This window comes from Hypanus sabinus, chromosome 15 (assembly GCF_030144855.1).
Source record: "Hypanus sabinus isolate sHypSab1 chromosome 15, sHypSab1.hap1, whole genome shotgun sequence".
Lineage (NCBI taxonomy): Eukaryota > Metazoa > Chordata > Chondrichthyes > Myliobatiformes > Dasyatidae > Hypanus > Hypanus sabinus.
Window position 1 is genome coordinate 21,144,866 of NC_082720.1, and position 26,390 is coordinate 21,171,255.

A 26,390-nucleotide genomic window follows, 5' to 3' on the forward strand; every position below is an offset into this window, starting at 1 on the left:
CTGTCCTCCCCCTAGCACTTCAGTGCCTGCATCCTGCGTTTGGGTCCATTTGGCCCCTCTTGACACTATGGAATGGTTGGTGACAAGCCAACTTCCTTAACTTCCTAAGAAAATAAAGATGCTGGCCTTCCTTCCTTGTGATTGCATCTATTGCTGGGCTCGGGATGGGTCAACTAATATGCTCGTGATTAGGAATTTAAAGCTGCTGACTCACTCCACTTTGATCCACCAATATAGACAGGCATGTAAGCTCTTCTTTCCCTTCCTATAGTCAAAAATCGGCTCTTTAGTCATAATTATGTTGAAGAAAAAATTGCCGTTGTAGCACACTCATTCATTTGTCCGATCTCACTTTGATAATCTGACTCATCACTACCTGCGATCCATCCAACAAGTAGTCTTGTCAGTGAATTTCTAAATGCTGTGGAACTGTGCTGAGTTACACAGATATGTGTGTAAGGAATACAGCAGAGAGATAAGCATGCAGTCTTCTAAACTCTAGATGCTGCTGTGCATGAAAATCTCAGGAGATCAGCATTTTCTGTGATACTCAAACCACCCCATCTGGCACCAACAATCATTCTACAGTCAAAGTCACTTAGATCACATCTCTTCCCAGTTCTGATGTTTAGTCTGAACAACTACTGAACCTCTTGACCATGACTGCATGCTTTTATATATTGAGTTGCTGCCACATGATTGTGTGATTAGATATTAGCGTTAATGAGCAGGTGTACAGATGTACCTAATAAAGTGGGCACTCGGTGTACGTGCTCCTGTTGTCCATATGGTCCAGAGAGAGTGAAGAGCCAGAGAAATTTCTTGCTTTACCTGAACATCAACTTTCACAATATGTGTACAGGAATATGCACACTCTTCAGAACTTGAATATATTACACCTGGATCCCTTCACCTAAATCACCGGTATAGACTGTGAGCAACGGGAGCCCCAGTATCAACTGTCATGTCACTCCACCAGCCATGGACTACCAATCGAAAAAGTAACCTGTTTATTTGTAGGGTTGTTCACCACACCTGGAGGTTAGGTTGCAAATGTTTTGTCATTAGTCGAGGTGACATTATCAGTGCACATTTGAGTGTTATTTCTGCTGAGTGCCCACATTTATATTGGTCTGACTCATTGTTCTGATCGGTTGGCTGTCACACTGGCCACTAGTCACCTCTGGCTCCTGGCTGAATTATGAGCATCAGTCCCTCAGGTGTCCACAGCTCATCCCTTGGCCCCAATCCTGCAGACACACAGGTTCATAAATTGTCTCTCTTCAGTATGCTTGTTAATAGAATCTTCACTGAGAGCCAAGCTCCTAAGAAATCTTTTGATTTCTTGTTTTGTGGTTCTGCCAGGATTTTTGTAGTTTCCCAGATGAACTTGTCTCCTTCTGGGAAAGAGAAAAGGAATTGATATTTTAAATCAAAGGCACTTTGTCAAAGAAAGGGAAAGAAACAAAGATAAATCAACTAGCAAAGAGGGTAAGGAAGAAATGCACAGGATCTCCTTTACCTTTAATCTGACGAGGGCAGAGTTACCTTGAGGATAAACTGTAGATGGTTGATAAGACCAATAGACCATAGGCCATAGGAGCAGAATTAGGCCTTTCAGCCCATCAAGGCTGCTCTGCTATTTGATCATGGCTGATTTATTTTCTCTCTCAAGCCTATTCTCCTGCTTTCTACTCATAAGCTTTAATGCTCTTACTAATCAAGAACCTAACTGACATGCATGTGCAGTTATGGGCCGAGTGCTGAGAGAGAGATACCAAAGCAGATCTACAGTCCACAGACTTTTAATAAGAACTGTACAGAAATAAAGGAAAATCAATAAATGGTAGGCCAACAGGGCTGTTAACTAGAACTGTCAAACTAAAGCTAGCACTGATACGGTGGCTTGGCAGTAGTAGCTTATTATTAAATAAATACTGCTTCTTAGCAGTGCCAGTCTATTTGGTGGTGTTCTTTCCTGGAGACAGGACAATGATAAGCAGGGAATATTGACTTCTGGTCAAGTCTTGACAAGACTGAAAAGAGAGGGAGGGAGTTACATATCAACACAATGAAACACTAATTAGCTGTAACGTGCACACTCACGATCACCATTGCTAAGCCCATTCTGTAGACCACATGCGAAGACGTGGAGACCCTGCAGCAGAGTCTGTGGTTCTGACAGGGCCCCCCTCCCTAGGTGCCAGTGACCTGTGCCTAGCTGACATCCCAGAATGAGAAACTTGCACAGGCAGTCATGGATGGAACCCAAGGATGTTCTGCAGGACCATACCCCTCCCAATCCATGAGATACTGGACCCTGCCCTGTGAGATGCCAGGAGGTGCTGAACCAACTAGACCAGGGACTCATCAAACAAGTCAGGAGGAGGGGGGAGTGGGTTTGATGGGAACAAGGGGGGAGGTAGTCAATGGCTTGAGCTGGGAAATATGAAACACTTGGTGAATCCTCATTGATGATGGTAGGTGAAATCTATATGAGACCTTGTTGATGGCCTTCTCCACTACAAATGGTCCCATGTAGCATGATGGAAACTTTCAGCTGTCAACCTTCAAGTGAAGATCAGCCAAACTTTCTTCCCTGGCTTGAGAGGCCTCTCCTGGTGGTAGAGCCAATCAGGCTGTTGGGCATGTTGTTTCTGAACACGCCACAGAGAAGTTTTGAGCCATCTCCATGTGTGCTTGTAACATTGGACCAATCGCTCAGTAGCAGGAACGCCAGCATGTGGAGTTGGAAGAGATAAGGCAGTGCGGGATTGTCTCCTGACCTGATTCAGTCTATCAGATTGTTAGTTTGGAACTCTTAAGCAGATGAAAGGCTGGCTGTGACTCCCATAAGAGAAAAGAAAGTCTTCCAAAAACGGGTCATGAATTGTAGTTCTTGATCAGAGATGGTGTCCCAAGAGAAGCCACGTAGCCCGAACACATTCTGATCCAAGAGGGAAGTAGCTTCATAAGCAAATGGGAGCTTAGAGAGAGCATTGAAATGGGCAGCCTTGGAGAATCTGTCCACAACCACCAGAATACTAAAGTTTCCATCAGATGAGGGAAGACCAGTGATGAAATCCACAGAGAGGTGGGATGAGGGGTGATTAGGTTCCCTTTTTTTCCTCTTTGCTATACCTAGTATAGCAAAAGAGTACAGACACACAGGGCACTTCTTCTGGGCACAAGTGGGACTGGCAGAGATGAAGCTGTGGATGTCCTGGGACGTAGGTAGCCACCAAAATTGTCTCTTGATAAATTTCAGGAGATCCAACCAGATGGGAGAAGTGATCCCATTCCAGCAGTTCGGGGTGCACCATGGCAGGGAAAAACAGCCGGTTGGGATGTCCCCCATCTGGGCCTCAATCTGACTGTTAGGCAGCCTTCACCTCCACCTCTATTCCCCAGATCACCAGTGCAGCAATGCACAAGTGAGAAAGGGCAGGCTCTAGTTTGGCATTGTCCTCAGACATGTTGAACTGCTGAGAGAGAGCATCGGCCTTGCTATTCTTGCTGCCAAGATGGTAGGCGAGGGTGAAATTAAACTGGGCGAAGAAGAAAGTCTAGCGGGCTTGACAGGAGTTGGGTCTCTTGGCGTCCTAACACAGAAAAGGTTCTTGTGATCTTTCCATACCAAAAAGGGGTACTCTGCCCCCTCCAGCCACTGTTGCTATGGTTCCAGGGCCTCTGGAAGTTTTTGGTTCCTGACATTGTAGTTACACTTGGCCGGAGTCAAGCAATGGGAAAGAAAGGCACAGGGGCAGCCAGTTATCTGAGGAAGAGCATTGGAGAAGAGCTAACATCTGATGTATCCACCTTAACGATGGTTTGACAGGATGTTTCTGGGTGCAGCAGCACTGGGGCAGAGGTGAAGCTTTGCTCTAGTTTGACAACACTTAGTCTGATTCACTTGTCCAAAAGAATCCCGCAGAGGTCTTCTTGTGTGAGTGAATTTATCAGGGCCACGATAGAACTGAAGTTTCTAATGAAGCAACGATAAAGGTTTGCAAACTCCAAGTGCTGTTTGTCTGCAAATAGCTTGGCCACTCTGACCGCCTGAATTTTGCTTGGGTCCATCTGAACACTGGAAAGAGTGAGAATATAACCCAAAACTAACACTCACACTTCTCTGGTTTAGCTTAAAGATTATTCTCAAGGATGTGTCTGACAACCCTCTGGATATGCTAGATGTGTTCCTAGTGAGGATGGGAATAGATAAGAAATTCCTCCAAATACAGAGAAACAAGAAGGTAGATTGGAAACATCAGGTGGGTGCTAAATCCCAACAAAGGGAGTTTGTAGAATGCCTACAGATGGCATTTTAGAGCAACTTGTGCTTGAGCCACTTGAAGAAAGGCAATTCCTGGATTGGGAGCTGTGTAATTAATCAGATTTGATTAGGGAGCTTAAGGTGAAGGAGCCTTTAAGAGAAAGTGATCATAATATGATAGAATTCACCCTGCAGTTTGTGAGGGAGAAGATAAAGTCAGATGTATCGATATTACAGTGGAGTTAATGGAATTACAGAAGCATGAGAGAAGAGCTGGCCAAAGTTAATTGGAGGAGGACACTAGCAGAGATGACCCCAGTACAACAATGGCTGGACTTTCAGGGAACAATACAGAAAGTGCAGGATAGATATATCACAAAGGTGAAGAAGTATTCTAATGGGAGAATGATGCTTCCATGGCTGACAAGTTAAGTCAAAGACAGCATAAAAACGAAAGAGAAAAAACCCCCAAAATCTAGCAGAAGTAGTGGGAAGTTAGAGGATTGGGAAGCTTTTAAAAACCAACAAAAGGCAACTAAAATTAAACATAAAGAGGAAAAGAATTAACTATGGTAAACTAGCCAATAACATAAAAGAAGATCCCAGAATTTTTTTCAAGTATATAAAGATTGAAGAGAGGTGAGAGTGGATATTGAAGCATTGGAAAATGATGCTGGATAGGGTAGTAATGGGGGATAAAGGAATGGCAGATGCATTTAATAAATATATTGCATCATTCTTCACTGTGGAAGAATCATATTAGCAGTATGCCAGAAATTCAAGAGTGTCAGGGGCAGAAGTGAGTGTTGTTTCTATTACTAAGGAGAAGGTGTTTGGGAAGCTGAATGGTCAGAAGGTAGATAAGTCATGTGGACCAGATGCTGTACACCCCAGGATTCTGAAAGAGATGGCCAAAGAGATTGTGGAGGCATTAATAATGATCTTTCAAGAATCATTAGATTTTGGTATAGTTCCAGAGGACTGGAAAATTGTATATGTCATTTCATTATTTAAGAAGGGAGGGAGGCGGAAGAAAGGAAATTATAGGCCAGTAAGCCTGACTTCAGTGGTTAGAGTCCATTACTAAGAATGTGGTTTCAGAGTCCATTACTAAAGGTGAGGTTTCAGAGTACTTGGAGGCACATGAAAATCAGACCAAAGTCAGCATGGTTTGCTTAAGGGGAAATGTTACCTGACAAATCTGTTGCAATTCTTTGAGGAAATAATGGGCAGCAGAGACAGAAGAGAGTTAGTAGGTGTTGCTTATTTGGATTTTCAGAAGGCCTCAGACAAAGTGCCGCACATGAGACTGCTTAACAAGATGAGAGCCCATAGAATTACAGGAAGGATAATAGTATAGATAGAAGTTTGGCTGACTGGCGGGAGGCAAAGATTCAGCATTAAGGGGGCCTATTTTGATTGCACAGACCTACGGCAGAATCCATTTTTGTAACACTATCAACCTTCACTTTAAATATACCCAATGACTTGGTCTCCGCAGCTGTCAATGGCAATGAATTCCACAGATTTGTCACCCTCCGGATAAAGAAATTCTTCCTCATCCCTGTTCTAAAAGGATGTCCTTGTATTCTGAGGCTTTGCCCACTGATCCTAGAGTCTCCCACTACTGGAAACATCCTCTCCACAGAGCAGAGATACAATCTGCATTTACTTTCTCCAGTGAAGAGAAGACTGCATTGTGAGCATCAGAAGCAATACATTTGTGGTTTAGTGGAAGATTTGATTTTCCATGTGGCTATCAGGAAAACAACTGTCATAATGGAATCAGAGCCAGGGTTTAATGACTCTTTGGAATAATGTACTCTGTTGATACAAACCCCTTCAAAACTGTCTGTTCATATTTCTGTAAAGTAAAATCTCTCTGAGAGAACCATCCCCATAAAAGTAATCAATATGTAACAGCCTCTTCAAATGTTAAAATAGAAAAATTATGGCAATGGAACTAAAATGGCAATGAGGAGGCATATAGGAGAGATAAACATTGGCTGGTTGACAACTTCACACACATCAGCAGGACCAAGGAATTGATTGTGGACATCAAGAAGGGGAAGTCTGTAAAATACACCCTGGTACTCTTGGCTGAGTGTTGGCGCGTGGCCTAGTGGATAAGGCATTGGTCTGATTATCTGAAGGTCACTGGTTCAAGCCTCAGCTGAGGCAGTGTGTTGTGTCCTTGAGCAAGGCACGTAACCACACATTGCTCTGCGATGTCACCGGTGGCAAGCTGCATGGGTCCTAGTGCCCTTCCCTTGGACAACGTCAGAGGCATGGAGAGGAGAAGGCTTGCAGCTTGGGCAACTGCCGGTCTCCAATACAACCCTGCCCAGGCCTGCACCCTGGAAACCTTCCAATGCACAAATCAATGCTCTCACGAAACTAATGGATGCCTATAACCTCTTTGCCGAGTCAGTGGTGGAAAAGCTGAGCACTTTCAAGCTTTGAGGCAACATCTTGGAGTTCTGTCTTGGGCCCAACATGTTGATGCCATCATGAAGGCACAGCAAGAAGGTTACCTCATTGGGAGTTTGAGGAGGCTTTGTATGTCACCAGCAACTTGCAAACTTCTACAGATGTATTGTGTATCACCATCTGGTATAGAACCTCCAATACTGAGTTGTAGACTCAGTCAGTTTCATCACAGGCACAACACTTTCCACCATTGAGGACATCTTCCAGAAGGTGTTACATTTGAATGCATGTAGTATACAGAACAAGGTAGATGATATTCTAGCTCAGTGAAAGACTGGCAGGTACAACATTGTGGGCATTACTGAGCCGTGGCTGAAGGAATATCTTTGTTGGGAGCTTAGCATTCAAGGATATACAAGGGGTGATTGATAAGTTTGTGGCCTAAGGTAGAAGGAGATGAGTTATTCAGACTTTCTGCATTTTCACTCAAAGAGTTGAACTGCACATGCATGTAACGAGAGCTGTATAACATCTCCTTCTACCTTAGGCTGTGAACTTATCAATCACCCCTGCTGTGGACCACCTGGAGGTCCAAGACACTCTCGTTACATGCCTGTGCAGTTCAACTCTTTGAGTGATAATGCAGAAAGTTTGAAGTTAATAACTCATCTCCTTCTACTTTAGGCCACAAACTTATCAATCACCCCTGCTGTGGACCACTTTGACAAAGAAGGAACCCATATGCTCCACGACCGCTGGACTAAGTGTGTACATGTAGGAGGGGACTATGTTGAAAAATAAATGTGCTAAGTTTTCTAAAATTGACTCCTTCTACCTTAGGGCATGAATTTATCAATCACCCCTTGTACATTGTATTGAAAGAACAGGCAGTTAGCCAGAGGAGTTGGGTGGCCCTGTTGGTAAAAATTCAAATCAAATCGTTAGAAAGAGGGTAGAGTTAAGAAATTGCAAAGGTAAAAAGATGCTGGTGGAAGTTATATACAGGCCTTTGAAGAGTAGCCTGGACGTGGAGTGCAATTTTAAACAGGAGATAGACAAGCCATAAAGGACGATATTATGATAGTCACAGGAAATTTCAATATGGAGTTAGATTGGGAAAATCTGGTTGGGGCTGGGTCCCAGGAGAAGGAATTTGTAGAGTCCCCATTAGATGGCTTTTTGGAGCAGCTTGTTGTTGAACCCACTAGGGAAAAGCCAATTCTGGATTAGGTGTTGTACAATGACCCAGATTTGATGAGGGAACTTGAGGTAAATGGATCCTTAGGAGGCAGTGATCATATTTTAATATAACTCATCTTGCAGTTTGAGAGGAGTGCGAATGTTGAATGCATCAGCATTACAGTAGAATAAAGGGAATTACGGAGGCATGAGAGAGGAGTTGATTGAAAGGTGTCACCAACAGGGATATATGGCAGAACAGCAATAGTTTCTGGAAGAAGTTTGGAAGGCACAGGATAGATAGATCTCACAGAGGAGGAAGTATTCTAATAGGAGAATGAGGCAACGATGGCTGAGAAGTCAAAGACAGCACAAAAGCAAAAGAGAGGGCATATAATGTAACAAAAACTAGTGGGAAACTTTTAAAAACCAACAGAAGGTAACTAAAAAAGCAATAAAGAGAGAAAAGATGAAATATGAAGGTAAGTCAGCCAATAATATGAAACAGGATACCAAAGGTCTTTTTTCAGATATATAAAAAGTTAAAGAGAGGTGTGAGTGAAGAGTGAATGTCAGACTGCTGGAAAAAGACACTGGAGAGATCGTAATGGGAGACAACGAAATGACAAATGAATGTAAAAAGAATTTTGCATCAGTTTTCACTGTGGAAAACACCACCAGTATGCCAGAAATTCAACAGTGTCAGGAACAGAGTGAGTGTAGTTGCTATTACCAAGAATCATAGAATAATTTAAGAATTAGATTAAAAAAGAATCAGAGAATAGTGGGATGCCATGGCAGCATAGTGTCTGGCACGATGGTATTACAGCTTGGGATGCTCTGGAGTTCAGAGTTCAATTCCGGCACCATTCTGTAAAGAAACTCTGAGTCCTCCACGCGGAATGTGTGGGTTTTCTTTGAGACCCTCAGTTTCCTCTCCAGTCTACGGATGTACCAGGTAGGTCATTGTAAATTGTCCCTTGTTTATTTTAGGGCTATTTGGGGTTGTGGGGTTGTGGGGTTGCTGGGGTGGAGTGGCTCAAAGGGCCAGAAGGGCCTACACTAAATATTTTACTAATTAAATAAACCAGAATACGGGCTAATGTCACTGACAAGTTATTAAATTTGTTGTTTTGCAGCAGCAGTACATTTCCATACAGAATAACAGCAAAAAACAATAAATTACAATAAGAAGTATATTTTTAAAAATTGTATTAAGAAGTGCTGCAAAAAGAGAGCAAAATAAAAGTGATAAAAAGTGAGTTAGCAGCTACAGGTTCATTGTCCATTGAGAAATCTGACAGTGGAGGGGAAGAAGCTGTTTCTAAAACATTGAGTAACACACAAAATGCTGACGGAACTCAGCAGGCCAGACAGAATCTATGGAAAAGAGTACAGTCGACGTTTCGAGCCAAAACACTTTGGCAGGACTGGAGAAAAAATCTGAGCAGTAGATTTAAAAGGTGGGGGGAGGAGAGAGAGAAACACCGGTGAGGAGTGAAACCTGAAGGGGGAGGGATGAAGTACAGAGCTGAGGAGTTGATTGGTGAAAGAGACAGAAGGCCATGGAAGAAAGAAAGCGGGGGGGGGGTGGGGAGGAGCACCAGAAGGAGGCAATGGCTAGCAAGAGGATAAGGTGAGAGGGACAAGGGAGAGGGGAATGGTGAAGGAGATGGGGGTGGGGACATGACCGTAAGTTTGAGAAATCGATGTTCTTGCCATCAGGCTGGAGGCTACCCAAACAGAATATAAGGTGTTGTTCCTTCAACCTACGTGTAGACCAGGCATGGGCAAACTACGGCCCGCGGGCCATATGCGGCCCGTTAAGCTTTTTAATCCTGCCCGCAGAACTTGATGAAATTATATTAATAAACCTTGTTAACGTTTTCTCCCCGCAATTCTGGCGTTTTCCCAATAGATGACGCACTCTATATACATTGACCTTTGTTGAGGTGCAGCGTATTACTCCACATTTGCGCTTTACTTTGTGACCTTGTGGCGACCCATTTCCTGGCACATCCGAACCGGCTCACAATTAGCCAGCGTTCCAGCTAAGAGAGATCGCCTGCGGGGATTTGCGAGCACAGAGCTCCGCATATTGGCGCGCTCTCACTGTTCTGTCATTGTGCGGGTCGTTGTTGAGTTTTGGCACAGGGGACAATTGAATAAGAAGGAGCAGGACAAGTAGACCTGCATCTCGTACCGTTTTTGAAATAAAGAGTCAGGAGGAGAGTGATGATGATAATATCTTGAAGGATAACAGAATTTTCAGTGCTTTAAAATAATAACTTTTACTATTAAAAAAAAGCTGTATTTTATTCATTTAATTTTCAGTGTTTTAAAAGTCATTTCAATAAATAGCTAAATACCATGGGACTTCAAAGACAGATATTTTGTTGTAATGCATTTGTTCATTTTCAATTGAAATTAAAGCACATGTTTTCTACATATCCCATGATATTTTATTTTCTCTTATGAGGTGTATTACCAAAACACTCTATCCATCTGCTCCTGGTCCGCCCCCCCTGTCAAATTTTAGAACCCTTTGTGGCCCTCAAGTCAAAAAGTTTGCCCACCCCTGGTGTAGCCTCATCACGACAGTGGAGGCCATGGATGGACATATCGGAATGGGGATGGGAAGTGGAATTAAAATGACTGTCCACTGGCAGATCCTGCTTTTTCTGGCGGACGGAGTGTAGGTGCTCAGCGAAGTGGTCTCCCAATCTACATCTTTGTGGAGAGGATATTTCTAATAGTGAGAAGGTCTAGGACCAGAGGGATGTCCCTTTAGAACAGAGATGAGAAGGAATTTCTTTAGCCAGAGGGTGGTGAATCTGTGTAATTCATTGTCACAGACAGCTGTGGTGGCCTTTCAATATTTGAGTGGTTTCAATGAGATTTCCCACCTGATTCTTCTAAACTCCAACAAGTACAGGTCCAAAGCAAACAAACACCCCTCATAGATTAACACTTTAATTCCTGGAATCATCCTCATGAATCTCCTCTGGACCCTCTCCAATACTGGCAAATCTTAGATGAGGGGCCCAAAACTGCTCATAATACTTCAAGTATGGCCTAACCAATGTCTTATAAAGCCTCAGCATTACATCCTTGCTTTTATATTCCAGTCTTTTCAAAACGAATGCTAACATTGCATTTACCTTCCTTACCACCGACACAATTTGCAAATTAATCTTTAGGGAATCTCGCACGAGGACTCCCAGTCCCTTCTACTGTTCAGATTTCTGAATTTTCTCCCTGTTTGCTTAACAGACCATACCTTTATTCCTTCTTCCAATGTGCATGACCATACACTTCCTACACTATACACCATCTGCTACTTCTTTAACCATTCTCCAAATCTGTCCAAGGTCCTTCTATAGACTCCTTGCTTCCTAAATACTACCAGCCCTGCCACCTATCTCTGTATTATTCGCAAACGTGGCCGCAAAATCATCAATTCCATTGTACAAATCATTGACATACAACGTGAAAAGTGGCCCCAACACTGACCCCTGTAGAACACCACTAATCACCAGCAGCCAACCAGAAAAGGCCTCTTTTATTCCCAATCTTTGCCTCCTGACTGTCAGCCGATCTTCTATCCATGCTAATAATTTTCCTGTAATAACATGGGTTCTTATCTTGTTTAGCAGCTTGAGATGCAGCACCTTGTAAAAGGCATTCTGAAAATCAAAGTATACAACATCCACTGACTCTATTTGTCTATCCTGCCTGCTGCTTCCCCAAAGAATTCCAACAGTTTTGTCAGGCTAAGTTATTAAGTATATTTAAAGTGCAGGTTGTCTAGTAAGGGCATCAAAAGTTATGTGGAGAAGGCAGGAGAATGGGGTTGAGAGGAATAATGAGACAGCCTTGATGGAATGGTGGGGCAGATTTGATGGGCCAAATGGCCTAATTTTGATCCTATGTCTTATCGCCTTATGGTCTAAGAAGTGGTACCCACATCATCCAGGAATTCCCCTCTTCACATTACCACCACTGGGGAGGTGGTACAGGAGCTTGAAGACCCACAATCTACCACTCTGCATCGGATTTCTGAATGGTCCATGAACACATTACTTCCTTATTTGTCTTTTGCACAAATTTTTTTTTATTTTATGCCTTACACTGTACTGCTGCTCCTAAACAACAAATTTCACAGCACACACAAAATACTGGAGGAACTCAGCAGGTCAGGCAGCATCTAAAGAAATTCAGAAACAGTCAACACCCTTCTTCAGTACTGAGAAGAAAAGGGTAAGATGCCAGAATAAAAAGGCTGGGGGGAGGAGAAGGAGGACTTGCTAGAAGATGATAGGTGAAGCCTAGTGTGTGAGAAAAGAAAAGGACTGGAGAAGAAAGAATCTGATAGGAGAGAAGAGTGAACCATGCAAGAAAGGGAAGAAGGAGGAGAAACGGGGAGGTGACAGGCAGGTGAAGAATCGAAGAAGAGGGAACGGGGAGGGAAAGAATTTTTTTTTACCAGAAGGAGGAATCGATGTTCATGCAATCAGCTTGGAGGCTACTGAGATGTAATGTGAAGTTTTGCTCCTCCACCCTCATCATGGGAAAAGAGGAGGCCATGGACCTACATGTCGGAATGGGAATGGGGATGGGAATTAAAATGGTCGACCGCTGGGAAATTCCACTCTTGGCAGATGGAGTGAAGGTGCTCGACAAAGCAGTCCCCCAATTCATGTTGTGTTTCACCAATATAGAAGAGGCCACATCAGGAGTACCGGATACAATAGACAATCCCTACAAGAGATTTGGAGGTGAAGTGTTGCCTCACCTGGAAGGAATATTTGGGGCCCTGAATGGAGGTAAGTGAGGAGGTAACTGGGTAGGTGTGGCATTTCAGTCGCATGCGGGGGGGGGGGGGGGTGCCAGAAGAAAGATTAGTGGGGAAGGACGAATGGACAATCACAGAGGGAATGATCCCTGTGGAAAGCGTTGAGTTGGGGGAGAGGGGAGAGGTGAAGATGTGTTTGGCAGTAAAATCTCATTGAAGATGGTGGAAGTTGTGGAAAATGATGTGTTGAATGCAGAGGCTTATGGGATGATAGGTGAGAACAAGAGGAACTTTATCCATGTTAAGGTAACATGAAGATTGGGCATAGTCAAGATAGCTGTGGGAATTTGTAGGGTTATAAAAGATAGTACAGTTTGTCTCCAGAGATGGAGACTGAGAGATTGAGAAAGGGGAGGGAGATGTCAGAAATGGGCTAGGTGTATTTAAGGGCAGGGTGGAAGTTGGAGGCAAAGTTGATTAAATTGACGAGTACATTGATGTGTGCATGAAGCAGCACCAACATAGCCATCAATGTACTGCAGGAAGAATTGGGGAGTGTCGTGGTTACTTGAAATGACCAGGAGACGCAGATAATTATTCGAGAAGTTTAAACCTTTATTTGCAAACAAAGGCTGAGGCAATCAATGAACTTGTCACCGAAAACCCACCGAGCTCCGGTGTACAGCATTCATTATAGTAATTTCTAATCTCAGTTACATTTCGGTTTCATCGCCATACCCAATCAATTTATAATTGCATATCCTCTATATATTAACTAATCAATTGCTGTTGCCTAGCTCTCGGTGCGTCACCATTATTTTTCACCTATTCGCATTGGGACCTTATTCGTGGCCAAGATTATGTTTTCCAGACAACCTCCCTCACATTACATTCCTGCTCGCAGCATCCTGTCCGCCACCATTATCTCGTACTAAACAAAGGCTGAGTGTAATACATGGGATACATCTCAGCTAATAGTGCTGCAAAACAAACAGGTGTTCTGTAAGTGCCATAATATGCAGCTAAGAGAGTACAAAGTATCTGGTGAAAACAACACGTAACAAAATGTGTCTAGTAAAATAATACATACTAATATTCAGTACCTAGAAGTGATTACATAGTATAGTAAATAGCTAATACATAGTGATTATATTTAAGGTATATATAGTGGTTATGTCAGATATATTTCTCAATAGGAGCATCACCATGAAAGGTTTGGAAGACGGACTGTTCTACATAGCCAGCAAAGAGGCAGGCATTGCTGGGGCCCATACAGGTGCCCACGGCTACCCCCTGAGTCTTTAGAAAGTAGGAGGAGCCGAAGGAGAAATTGTTGAGGGTAAGGAGCAGTGGTGCCAGATGGAGAAGAGTGGCAGTGTAGGGGGAACTGGTTGGGTCTTTTGTAGAGCAAGAAGCAGAGAGCCTTCTTGATGTGTGGGGGAAGGGGGATAGAAGTGTATAGGGACTGGACATCCATGGTGAAAATGAGGGGGTCAGGGCCGGGGGAATAGAGCCCGTGAAGTGTCATGGATGTAGGTGGGAAGGGCCTGAACCAAGGGAACATAGGTCGGAGATAAATAAACACGATCCTGATTGAGACAGTGAAAAAATAATAATGTTGCAAGCTATCCAGACAGAACAAGACAGTAAAAGTACAGAATGCAGAATATAGTGTTACAGAGAAATTGCAGCCCAGGTACTGTGCACACTAAGGTGCACGGACAAGACGAGGTGGATGGCATCATGTTACTGCCAAGTCTCCAACCTCCATCGCCAAAAACAGCCAGGATTCTGCACTGTAGGCTAAATAGTTAGCGCTAGGATCGGCGAGGTTTTATTTGCTTTGTATGTTGCTGGGTGAGCGATCAATATTCTGCATGGTGCGGTCAGAAGAATGGATTTAAAAAAGAAATGTAGGAGGGTCGCAGGCAGAGAAGGCACTTGGCGCATCCCCCCAGACGAACAGCAGGAGCCAGCCCCCAAGAGAATATGGACTCAGTGTCTCAGGCGTGAGGCGTCAGGGTGAAGGGAGAAAGTGCCGCCGCCAATTTATGACGAACCCCGTCACAGCTTAAAAATAAGGAGCACTAGGGCGAATATTCTGCAGAGGAAACTTAAACTGAAATCCAATCTCAGTTATTTCATGAAAAAGTAGGCGGACAGAAACGTCGCCCGTTCTGGGGCAAGTACAAACATTGATCATCAGATTTATTTTGCTTTAGCGTTTTTTGTTTTGGCACGAGCTGGCAACAGGATGACTGGAAAAATCCAGCGAGCTGTCTTACTGTTGTTGGTTCCTGCTGCTCTCTATGAAACTCAGAACTTTGCACCGGACGTGGGCGAGGTTCCCAGGAAAGCGAGGGAATATGATGGTGAGTGTTTCAGTCTGTGCCGGCACCGAAATGCAACGTTTACCATGGCTTGTTTTGTTTATTTTTTGTTCGGATAACACCGGTTCCATTTCCAGAGATGGATGTAGTGTTGGATTGGCTGAGTTAACCACCATAACCACAGTGTATTCTCAGATTTACATGTGATTAACCCTTTTAACGCATAGACTGCAATATTTTATTTCCTAACATCGTTTCAAGTTTACCAAATAAGATCTTACTTTGGCATCTGAAGAGATAGCACTTGCAGGGGCGCGGTAGCAGATGTTCCGCTGTTGCGGAGCTGCCTTCGCGCTCCACTCCAGACTTGGCCGAGGAATTGGCGAGTTCTCCGTGTGTCAGCTTGCGGATTTTCTAGATGCTCCAGTTAACTCCAGTATCCCAAAGATATGCTGGTTGGTTATCTAGCTATCGTAAACTAAAAGGCAAAAGAATAAAAGGGGCGTTTATGAACCTTTTAAAGAGAGTAAATTGCATGGCTACGAAATGAAAATACGGAGAGGGAACGGGAGTGGTGGGATGACTCTGAAGTGAGCCGGTGTGGACTTGATAGGGTATTTATCTGTTGCAGTGAGGATGGCGGTTGAGCTCTCGCTTTTGGCCGTTTTACGAGGTTAGGCTGATTTTGCATTCCTTAGCTCAATAACAAAATAACACTGTTAGCTCATTTGGCATGAATTAAAGAATGAATAGATAGAATATTCAGACCTTCCCTCAATTCAAAATAAACCAACATTTCCTTGTTGAATTTGCTGCTTGTACAGTTATCATTTATCTGATAGAGGTAAAAAAAAGAGGAATGCATCAGATTTTCACCTGGCATCATTTCAGTGTAAAAACTCAGGCAATCTGTCATTTCAATATAAAACAGGTCATCTGTCATTTCAGTGGAAAACTCAGGTATTCTGCTGTTCCGGTATAAAGTTCAGGTAATCTGTCATTTCAGTGGAAAACTCAGGTATTCTGCTGTTCCGGTATAAAGTTCAGGTAATCTGTCATTTCAGTGTAAAACTCAGGTATTCTGCTATTCCGGTATAAAGTTCAGGTAATCTGTCATTTCAGTGTAAAACACAGGTAATCTGTCAAGCTGGTTGGTGGTGTTGCCCGACCAGCAGATCTTCCTCGAATTTTAAATGTTATTTCCTTTGGAAACGTTTGATGTTGCATGGCATTATAAACTAATTTCCAGTGAAAGGAAATTAAAGGGATTGTGGGAATAAGGCTCCCACTGATTAAAAAAAGAGCTGTTCTCACTTTCCATTTCCTTATCAATGTCTTGGTCCTCCTTTGCTGAATTCTGAAATCTTCCCAATTCTCAGAACTTTTGGCTTTTTGGCAACATTTAAAAGCATTTTACTATCTTTAATTTCTTGGGCACATTACCTTTTTTGTTTCTCTTTGCTTTAAGTGAATACACTTCACCTTATAGATGGTGTATTAATTTCTTAAATTCTAGCTAAGCATTTTTATTGTCATTATCCAAACTATCACAGCCCACTCACATTCCATGCCTTTGTAGTTTGTTTTATTTAAGATGGAGCCTCCTGTTTCACACTGAACTAAATCACTAAGTTTTTAAGTACAGCTCGATCATATTTTGATCACTCTTCCCCAAAGACCGCATAACCTCATAACCATAACCCTAAAGTTCAGCATCATGCACATCATTTACTTGTGATGTTCTTTGCAGCACACCATGGTGGATATGGTATCCTGCTGAAAGTTCTTCTCCTCCTTCCTCTTCTAGCAGCCTGATCTGCTCTGCGTGCTACTTCTTCATTTTCCCTCTTAACAATATTTCTTGGGGGAATAACCACTTGTGCTGACATGTCTGGGACAGGATTGTACAAGTGCTTTGAAGTCAGTATGTTTCTTTACACACTTACTACCCTATCCCCTGTAGACATTTACAACCTGAAGCAACTTTGCAAAGCAGAAGACCTTTGAAAAATCACAGCAATTGCATAAAAAATAAATAGCAACAAACCTTAAACACTTCATAATCATATTAAACAGTACTGGTTGATTTGTAGGTGTGGGCTCGGTAACAAGGACTCCTTCCTGCTGAACATTTCTTCTACTCTGGCGCTCTAGTATTGGACCTGTTTTGCATTTTGATTGATATTATGTTTGTTCTGCTCTGCAGAATTCTGGAGGATATACACTGCCCTATCTTCAACACCCTGTGCATGTATGCATCTAGGTATCTGCTTATGGAGCAACACATTAATGTATTCTGTAGTCAGATTAAGCTGGTTCAATTTTTTGCCTGCCTAAAACTTTCCACAAAAATATTAAAGCTCTTTATTTCCCTGGGAGTTTTAAAGAATCTGTTATGTCTAAACTCCCACAATTTTTTTTCTGGCATCTTTCCCACTTTGTTCTGATCCCCGAACTAGAAACTTAGAATGAGATTGGTGGACCTGTTGTCAGTATTGTTGGTGGTGACCCAAAAGGTGCACCTGCCCCTTCCTCCTGATTCCTGGGTGCAGAAATGATAGAGTATGACCACAAAATCCCTCAATTACCCACTTCACGGCAAGTTCATTTTTCTGCCTGGCCATCAATTTCTTTGGGTTAAATGTTTAAAAATAATGCAACATGATTGTATTTTACGTAGGAATTATGTAATGCTGTGCGAAACATTAAATGATATGGGGTGAGGGATTTGAAGACGTGCTATTTTATCACCTTCTATGCCAATGTGACTCGCAGTTGAAACTGTTTAACCAACAACTCACAAAGTGCAGCGAGGTGAAATTCTGATTGAATCAAATGCAAGCTCAGGGTGGCTCAACAATTAGTGCAGTGAGCTCAGAGCTCCAGGGACCCAGGTTTGGTACTGTCTGTGAGGAGTTTGCACGTTCAATACGGGACATCTTGGAGATTTGCTAGATGCCCTAGTTATCTCCTGTATTCCAAAGATATTCTGGTTGGTTATTTGGCTGCTGTAAGTGGCAAAAGAATAAAAGAGGTGTTAATGAGCCTGTAAAAGAGATTAAGTTGCATCCATACAAAGAAATACAGAGAGGGAATGGGAGTGATAGGATTAGTCAGAAGAGAGCTGGTGTGTGGTTACCCTAATGTTTTAAAGCAACAGTGATCTGGATTCAATTTCTGGCACTGTCTGTAAGGAGTCTGTATGTTCTTCCCATCATCACTGTCATCACAATGATACCTTTATCACTGTAACGTCATCACACTGATAAGGAAAACAAAATCTTTGTTGAAGGTAACCAAGTGGTAGTAGCAAGTCCTTTTGTAGGAACCTGAATATTCTCTTGCCTGTGAAGATACTCACTGGAATCCAGTAATGCAAGTGTAAAATTCTTAGTTCAAATTCAAGTGTAATTATCATTCAGCCATACGTGAATGCCCATGAATATGACCAAATCAAAGAGTGTTCCCCTGGGATCAAGGTACCAATAGTCACACACAGCACAAGGCTCGCATAGCACACAGCACATATAAGATATCAGTAAAATACAGTCACACAAAAAAAGTCCAAGGCTCTGAGGCCATGAATGTTGGAGCAATCTGCATTCGAACACAATATAACTTGTTACCACTCTGTGAAATATCTTGTCTGTAGCATATCACCAAATTGTATATGTTAATAAAGAATGTTCTGCATAAAGGTTAAATCATGTTCATAATATCTACAATACACACCCATTCTCACATTGAAGATCTCCTTCAACTCCACTCACTTTCTCCAGATCAAAGGTACAGCTGTGGCATCTTGCATGGTCCCAAGTTATATCTCTATTCTCATGGGACACATGGAAGAGTCTTTCAGCCCTTGTTGGACTGAAAAATTTTCTAATGGTACATGGATTGGTGCTGCTTCCTCCACTCATGTCAAACTCTTAAGTTCTGTTGCCAATTCCTATCATGATCTCAACTACGCATGGTCCAACTTTGCCTCTTCCCTTTGTAAATCTCTGTCTCCATTTCCTGGAATACGCTAACCATAAACATCTATTAGAAGCCTACAGACTCCCATTACTATTTTATTATACTTCTCTCTGCCTTGACTCCTGTAAGGACTTAGTGCTATTCTTCATCTCCTCCTGGTATGCGTTCTGATGAAAAGTCTTTCCACAGAGATGCTTCTGGGGTGTCTTCTTTCTTCCTGAACTATGAATTCCCTTTACCAGGGTTGATAGAGCCCCATCTCAACTACTTTCTGCACTTCTTCCTGACCAGCTCTTGTTGAGCAAGGATGGAATCCCTAGTCCTCGTTTTCCATCAACCAGCCTTCACATTCCACAGATCATGCTTAACAATGTTCCACTACCAGATACCCCACCCCATTCCCTTTCTTTTCAGCATTTCAAATCTCCCTGATCTACTCTGTCATCACTGCCAACAACAACTCTCATTCTTACAGGATATTCTCACGCAATCACAGGTGATGTGACACTTGTCTATTCATCTCTTCCCTTCCCACCATCCAGAGACCAAACATTCTCTCCAAGCAAAGCAGGTATTCACTTGCAATCTGATTTACTGCTGTTGGTGTTCATGTTATAGTCACTGCTGCATCGAGAAAAAACAAATGCAGGTTGCAGACTGCTTTGGAGAACATCTGCATTCAGTTTGCAGGAATGACTCACAGATTTCTATCTCCTTCCGTTTAATTTGTCATCTCACTCTCACTTTATTTTACCTGTTTGTGACGTCCTGCACTGTTATAGCAAGGCTAAATGTAAGTTTCAGAAACAACATCTTCCACACAGACAGGTCACAGCCTTCCAGACTGAATATAAAGTATAACACAGACTGACCTACTGGATTTGTCCCTCGACCAGCACTAGACAAATTTTTTATTTCTGTGTATTCTTACCTTCTAACTTATTTCAAAGCTTTTCATTTACTCCCTCTTTAACGGTCCCCATGAACGCATCAGCTGGATTATGTCTGCAGCTTTATCCCCATGGCAACCCTGACCTCACACTGACATAGATATTCTTTTAATTCTCTCCATCCCTTTGCTACTCCCTGTGTCTCTTTAATCATCTGCAGTCTTTGATCAATTTTTGCTCACTTATGTTAACTTGCTCTGTTGCATTCTGTTCTCCATAAAAAGCACTGTATTTCTCCTCCAGGATAAAGCAAATGCCTTCGGTTCCATGTGAGCCGTTTGAGATTGTGGGTAATACAAGTCACTCATATTACAGTAGTGCAGCGATTAGTAGAGTGCTATTACAGCTCAAGGTGTCGAAGTTCAGAGTTCAATTCTGGCATCCTCTGTAAGTTTGTACGTTCTTTCCCTTGTGTCCCCGGGTGCTCGGGTTTTCCCCCACAATCCAAAGACGTACCAGTTAGAGGGTTAATTGATCATTGGCAATTGTGATTAGGCTACTGTTCAATGGGCTGCTTGGTGGGTGCTGCTCCTTGGTGGGACAGAAGGCCTGCTCCATGCTGTGTCTCTAAATAAATAAATAAATTTCCTTGAATGGACACACGGATGTAAGAAAATCCAATGGGCTGATGTACCTGTTTTTCAGTATTGTTGTGCAACAGTTTCTGAATTGTATTCATGCAGGTGGTGACACTGACAAGAATGCTAATTCTGTAAAATATAATTTGGAGAGAAGAGAACACCAGTGTAACATAGTTGACTCCCAGTTTGGTAGATAGAAAGAAGGCCATTTAATGAAATGATATTAAACTATTACATAGCTTACAAACCCTTTGGCTCAAGCCTGACATCTCTCCCTATCGATTGTCTTCTATGAGAGTACATGAAAAGGCTGATCAACTGAGAGAGACTTCAGGAAGTCCCTAATCGAAAGCAGCAAAGACTTATTCAATCATGCATTCAACAAGTCTGGCATCCTTCAGCAGTGTCAACTGACTCTCTTTGGTTTGGTCAACACAGAAATGCCTCAATGTTTATAAAGCCCATTGCATGCATGCACTGTTGTTGAATCACAAATGGTTACAGATTTGAAGGAGGCTATTTGGCTCATTTGAATCTATTGTGCCTCAGTGCAAGAGAAACCCAGTGAATTCCAACCCACCCACCCTATACTTCTGCCACATATCGACAGATTTTCCTCTTACAGGCTTAACCAGTTCCCCTGTGAACTAACCTCCATTATCCCACCTGGGTGGTAACAATCCAGACCTAACAGGTTGTTGCAAAAAAATCTTTTTTTTCTTTCTTCACTTCACATTTACTTATTTCCACAATTCTCTTCATTATGGGTTGTCAGGTGCTCTGGCCTTCTGCCAATGGGACTGGTTCTTTTTATCTACTCTCTCTACACTCTTTATTATTTAGATACCTCTGATAGTTTGATTTTATCAAAGTCCATGAACAGCACATCAACCAGTTTTCCCTAATCGGCTATCTGAATGAATACTTTAAATACAAAACAACAAAGGTCTTGCTTGTTTGCCCCCTCTGCATTTGCCATCAAAAGGACCTTATGATGGTCTTGTGGATCAAGCTCCGACCCTCTGGACCCATACTCCAGCAAACCATTCACCCCCACGATCCGCCACTCAACCCTGAGGAACACAATCTGCTGAATCACTGCCTCCTACCTTGGACATTGACCTTTCTGGCAACTCACCCTCATGGCCTCTCAATTTTTTATACAAATACCACCAGCGCCCACCACTTTCTCACCTCTTATCAGTAGGCTTGCTCTGAAGAAGGCTCCAATCACCACCACACCTCTTCCTGGTTGAATTGACAGACCCTAGCTCAGTTCCTGGTGGCACATCTCACCACGAAGGCATGCAAGGCCTCAGGCATGACTGAGTGCCATGACCAAATAGCTGTGCGGCTCACCATGCAGTGACCGTGGACTGCAGTTACGTTGGGGCACTGGCATTTCTAAGTGTGTATTTTCTCTCCCGCAAATCTCAGAGATACTGATTTAAAATTGTGCCTTTGCACTAACTGCAAATAGAAAGGACAGAAATAAATGAAATAGATGGAGTTTTATCCTAAGATCTACATGCCATTTATTACTACCCAATTGACACCAGAAATCAGAATCTGGTTCATTACCGGCAAATAACATGAAATTGTTTAACTTGGCAGCAGCAGTTCAATACAATACATAATCTAGCAGACAGAAAAAAAAATAATAAATAAATAAATCGATTACATATATTGAATAGATTTTTTTCAAAGTGCAAAAACAGAAATGCTGTATATTAAAAAAAAAGTGAGGTAGTGTCCAAAGATTTGGGAATCGGATGGCAGAGGGGAAGAAGCTATTCCTGAATCACTGAGTGTATGCCTTCAGGCTTCTGTACCTCCTACCTGACAGTAACAGTGAGAAAAGGGCATGCCCTGGGTGCTGGAGGTCCTTAACAATGGACACTGCATTTCTGAGACACCACTCCCTAAAGATGTCTTGGGTACTTTGTAGGCTAGTACCCAAGATAAAGCTGACTAGATTTATAACCCTCTGCAGCTTCTTTTGGTCCTGTGCACTAGCCCCTCCATACCAGACAGTGATGCAGCCTGTCAGAATGCTCTCCACAAGTACAATGATAGAAGTTTTTGAGTGTATTTGTTGACGTGCCAAATCTCTTCAAACTCCTAATAAAGTATAGCTGCTGTCTTGCCTTCTTCATAACTACATCGATATGTTGGGACCAGGTTAGATCCTCAGAGATCTTGACACCCAGGAACTTGAAGCTGCTCACTCTCTCCACTTCTGATCCCTCTATGAGGATTGGTATGTGTTCCTTCATCTGACCCTTCCTGAAGTCCACAATCAGCTCTTTTGTCTTACTGATGTTGAGTGCCAGGTTGTTGCTGCGGCACCACTCCACTAGTTAGCATATCTCACTCCCGTACGCCCTCTCATCACCACCTGAGATTCTACCAACAATGGTTGTATCGTCAGCAAATTTATAGATGGTATTTGAGCTATGCCTTGCCACACAGTCATGTATATTTAGAAAATAGAGCAGTGGGCTAGGCTAAGCACACACCTCTGAGGTGTGCCACATTGAATGTCAGCCGAGGAGGGTATGTTATCACCAATCCGCACAGGTTGCAGTCTTCTGGTTAGGAAGTCAAGGATACAATTGCAGAGGGACATACAGAGGCCCAGGTTCTGCAACCTCTCTATCAGGATTGTGGGAATGATGGTATTAAATGCTGAGCTATAGTTGATGAACAGCAACAGGAATTTAAGCAAGGATAAAAGATCCTGGATTGCTACAGGAGTATTTAATAATGGAATTAAAGAAATTGACTTGGATGTCATTGGAACATCACAGTCGTGCTCCAGTTTCAGACACCCTAAAGCCCATGAGGATGTTTAAGATGTTAATTCTTAGTTTATTTTACATCCATGGATCATACACAGCAAAAACAGCATAATATCATATTATTATGGTGGAAGCACATCGATATTGATTGTTCAAGAACTAAATTACAAGTCTTGGCATCACTTCACCCTCCCTCTTTATAATCCATCAGTAGACTTGTTTTCTCTCAAGATCTTAGACTCTTACTCCCCCAAATGCTCCGCGTAAGGTCAGGCAATGATGACACAGTGGGCACCTCCAGCTGGTGTTAGTGAAAGCTATGAGGATGGGCGCACCTTGCATCCTTGGATTCCTGGTATCTGATGACCACAGGGGATTGGCTGGGGAGAAGGATGCAGGCTGACTTAATGCTGCTTGTTCTGGAGAACCTGACATCGGAAGAAATTGGCCATGGAAGCAGGCTAGCCTGCTCCGTCAGCTTCTGTCAGGGTTCATAGATTCTTTGAATAAAGTGCTCTAAACAAATTTGCCCAACCTTTCTCTCTCATATACTTAATGTACAACATTGATACTGATTCTAACTCGATCAGTAACCCTGGAAAGTTGACTCAGCCCATTGCAATTGCAACTCCCTGAGTGAAGAAAAGTGGCTTAATTGCTCTTCCACACATCTTGCATGTGTCTTTGTCCCCACTTCAGGCTCCCCGACTAGAAGCGGTCTACTTCAATTTGTCTTGTTCCATTTTTTCCTAACTTTCATACAGTCTTGAAGCAGCCCCAGCTGTACACTGGAGTGAATGTTATCATTGTCTGACCACATGTTCATTAAGTTGGGAGCCAACAACAGTCCTAATAGAGGCTGCAATCTGGGTTCTTGAGGGAAAGTGTTATGATTAACTGACCCACCCACTCCCACTGGTGGTCTTCTGGCTTTGGATTTAAAGTTTAAACTGGAGTTTGAACTGTCTGGTTTTCAAAGTCTCACATCGGAGATGAGAACTTTGCTTTTTCTGGATTAGCTTCCCATTCAATCTCCTCAGACTGTTCTCTTCGCTACACCTTACAGTCAGCTCGTTAATCACTGTCTGGTCATCTTCATTACTGCAAATGTGTTTCAGACGGGCTGTTGCGAATTTGATCTGCATCCAAGTGAAAACGTATTTCCACCACACAGTGTTTCATAAAACCTTCCAAATGTGATGCAATCCATGAAAGATGTGGGCGGAATTTCAATTTCGACCTACGTGAGAGCCCGGCATTCAAGGCTTTCTGAAGTATGAACGACACATGTTCAGGAATTATGCAAGCAGGCTGTTTTCACTTGAACTTTTATACTGACAACGTCCACCCATGTGGATGTGCTTTTAAGAAGACAGATGTTTCAGTCAAAGCCTATCCTTTGCCAGTATAACCACACTATGCAAATTTTCTACTGATATCCGCAATTGAGCCCAGCTTGTTACATCAAGTACATATTTTATGTACTGCTGCACCTGGTTTGAAACAGAATGTTACATGTCTATAATTATGCTCAAACATTCTGCATTTATTGACCCACAAATGTTCCTCTTAATGCACAGAGGAAATATATATATATACTCTACATACAGCTTAAGTGGTTTCAGTTTGAGTAGTCAAATGGTTGCTTGTTCGCATTCAAAGTCCTTTTACAATGTATACTTCATGTTTCACATTTAGGAGATATTCACTGCTGTTTCCTCTGCTCTGAATCCACAAATCATGTGCCATTACCTGAGAGCTGGACTTTTAGGGCACCAGCATCATATTGGCTGATAAGTTCACTCTGAATTAAACTACAACAGTATTATGTTTTGTAACTCCAAAACATAAAACTAATTGAAGCCAGAAATGATGTGTGTACTTAGCTCTTTACTTTAGTGAGGTGCACGCTTGTGACATGGTGATGTAATGACATAAGCCATTCACGTGCTTTTACATCCAAATCATAATGAGTTACGTAAACACCAAAGAATGCTTAATCAAACAATATATTTACACTATTCCTCAAATATTACTGAAATATTAAATACACAACAAATAGCAAAGGCTTTGCTTTCTAAATCTTCTATTTTTTTGGTGTTGCAGATCTCCAGGCACCCATTGTCCAGCGTTTCTCCCAGGAGGGTGTGTCTGACTACAGGACGTTCTTGCTGGGAAAGAAGGAAAACACTCTATATGTGGGAGCCAGAGGCGCCTTGTTTGCGCTTAGTCTTATTACAGTGACCCAAGAGGTTAAAGCAGCTGTGAGTAAATAGTAACTATCTTGTAAGACTCTGGTCACTTGTGGACTCAGTAAATGTCTCACTGATGTTGATGCATTGGAATCTATTAACTTGAAGGAAGATATTCAGTTGGGCAAGCCTCCAGCTATGACCACTTAACTTATCTCTATCTCATTGTAGCCTCCTCATGTGCTCCCTGAAACTTGTTTTTCTGACAATCTTTGTGTCAACAACTAGTTCAGCAAGCATGTTTTTTTTTAATATACTGACTATCTCCCAGTTCAGAGAAAAGGTCTTGATCTGAAATGCTGATGTTGGTTTCCCTTTGTAGATGCTCCCTGACCTGTTGACTTCCTCCAGCATTACTTTTTGGCACTACTTTGGCATTACTTTTTAACACTTTTCTTTCTTAAATATCTGGGGATTCCGGGAAGATTTACAAGGATGATTCAAGGAATGCAGGGGCTAACATATGAGGAACGTTTGTTGGCTCTTGGATGGTATTCATTAGAGTATAGAAGAATAAGAGGGGATCTCATAGAAACATTTCGAATGTTGAAAGGGTTGGACAGAGTAGATGTGGAAAGTCTGTTTCCCTTGTTAGGTGCGTCCAGGACAACAGGCCACAGTCTTAGAATTAAAACAAAGATGAAGAGAGTTTTTTTTTAGCCAGAGGGTCATGGATTTATGGAATTCGTTGCCACATGCAGCTGTGGAGGCCCAATCATTGAGTATGTTTAAGGAGGAGATTGATAGGTATTTAATTAGTCAGGGTATCAAGGGATATGGGGAAAAAGCCGGAAATTGGAACTAGATGGGAGAATAGTTTA

The 26,390-nt window shown here is 42.5% G+C and overlaps 1 protein-coding gene and 1 long non-coding RNA gene across 2 annotated transcripts in view; one reads left to right on the forward strand and one right to left on the reverse strand.

The window, feature by feature from the left end:
- LOC132405355 (uncharacterized) overlaps positions 1-15,580 on the reverse strand; it is a 30,751-nt gene extending 15,171 nt beyond the window's left edge. Inside the window, exon 1 of the long non-coding RNA XR_009515828.1 lies at positions 15,289-15,580. This is a non-coding gene — a long non-coding RNA (uncharacterized LOC132405355). The remainder of the gene's footprint in view (positions 1-15,288) is intronic.
- LOC132405353 (semaphorin-4C-like) overlaps positions 13,928-26,390 on the forward strand; it is a 57,618-nt gene continuing 45,155 nt past the window's right edge. The window contains exons 1-2 of the mRNA XM_059990096.1: positions 13,928-15,049; positions 25,424-25,581. Of these exons, the coding sequence (XP_059846079.1) occupies positions 14,932-15,049; positions 25,424-25,581 (276 nt within the window). The 5' untranslated portion in view covers positions 13,928-14,931. The remainder of the gene's footprint in view (positions 15,050-25,423; positions 25,582-26,390) is intronic.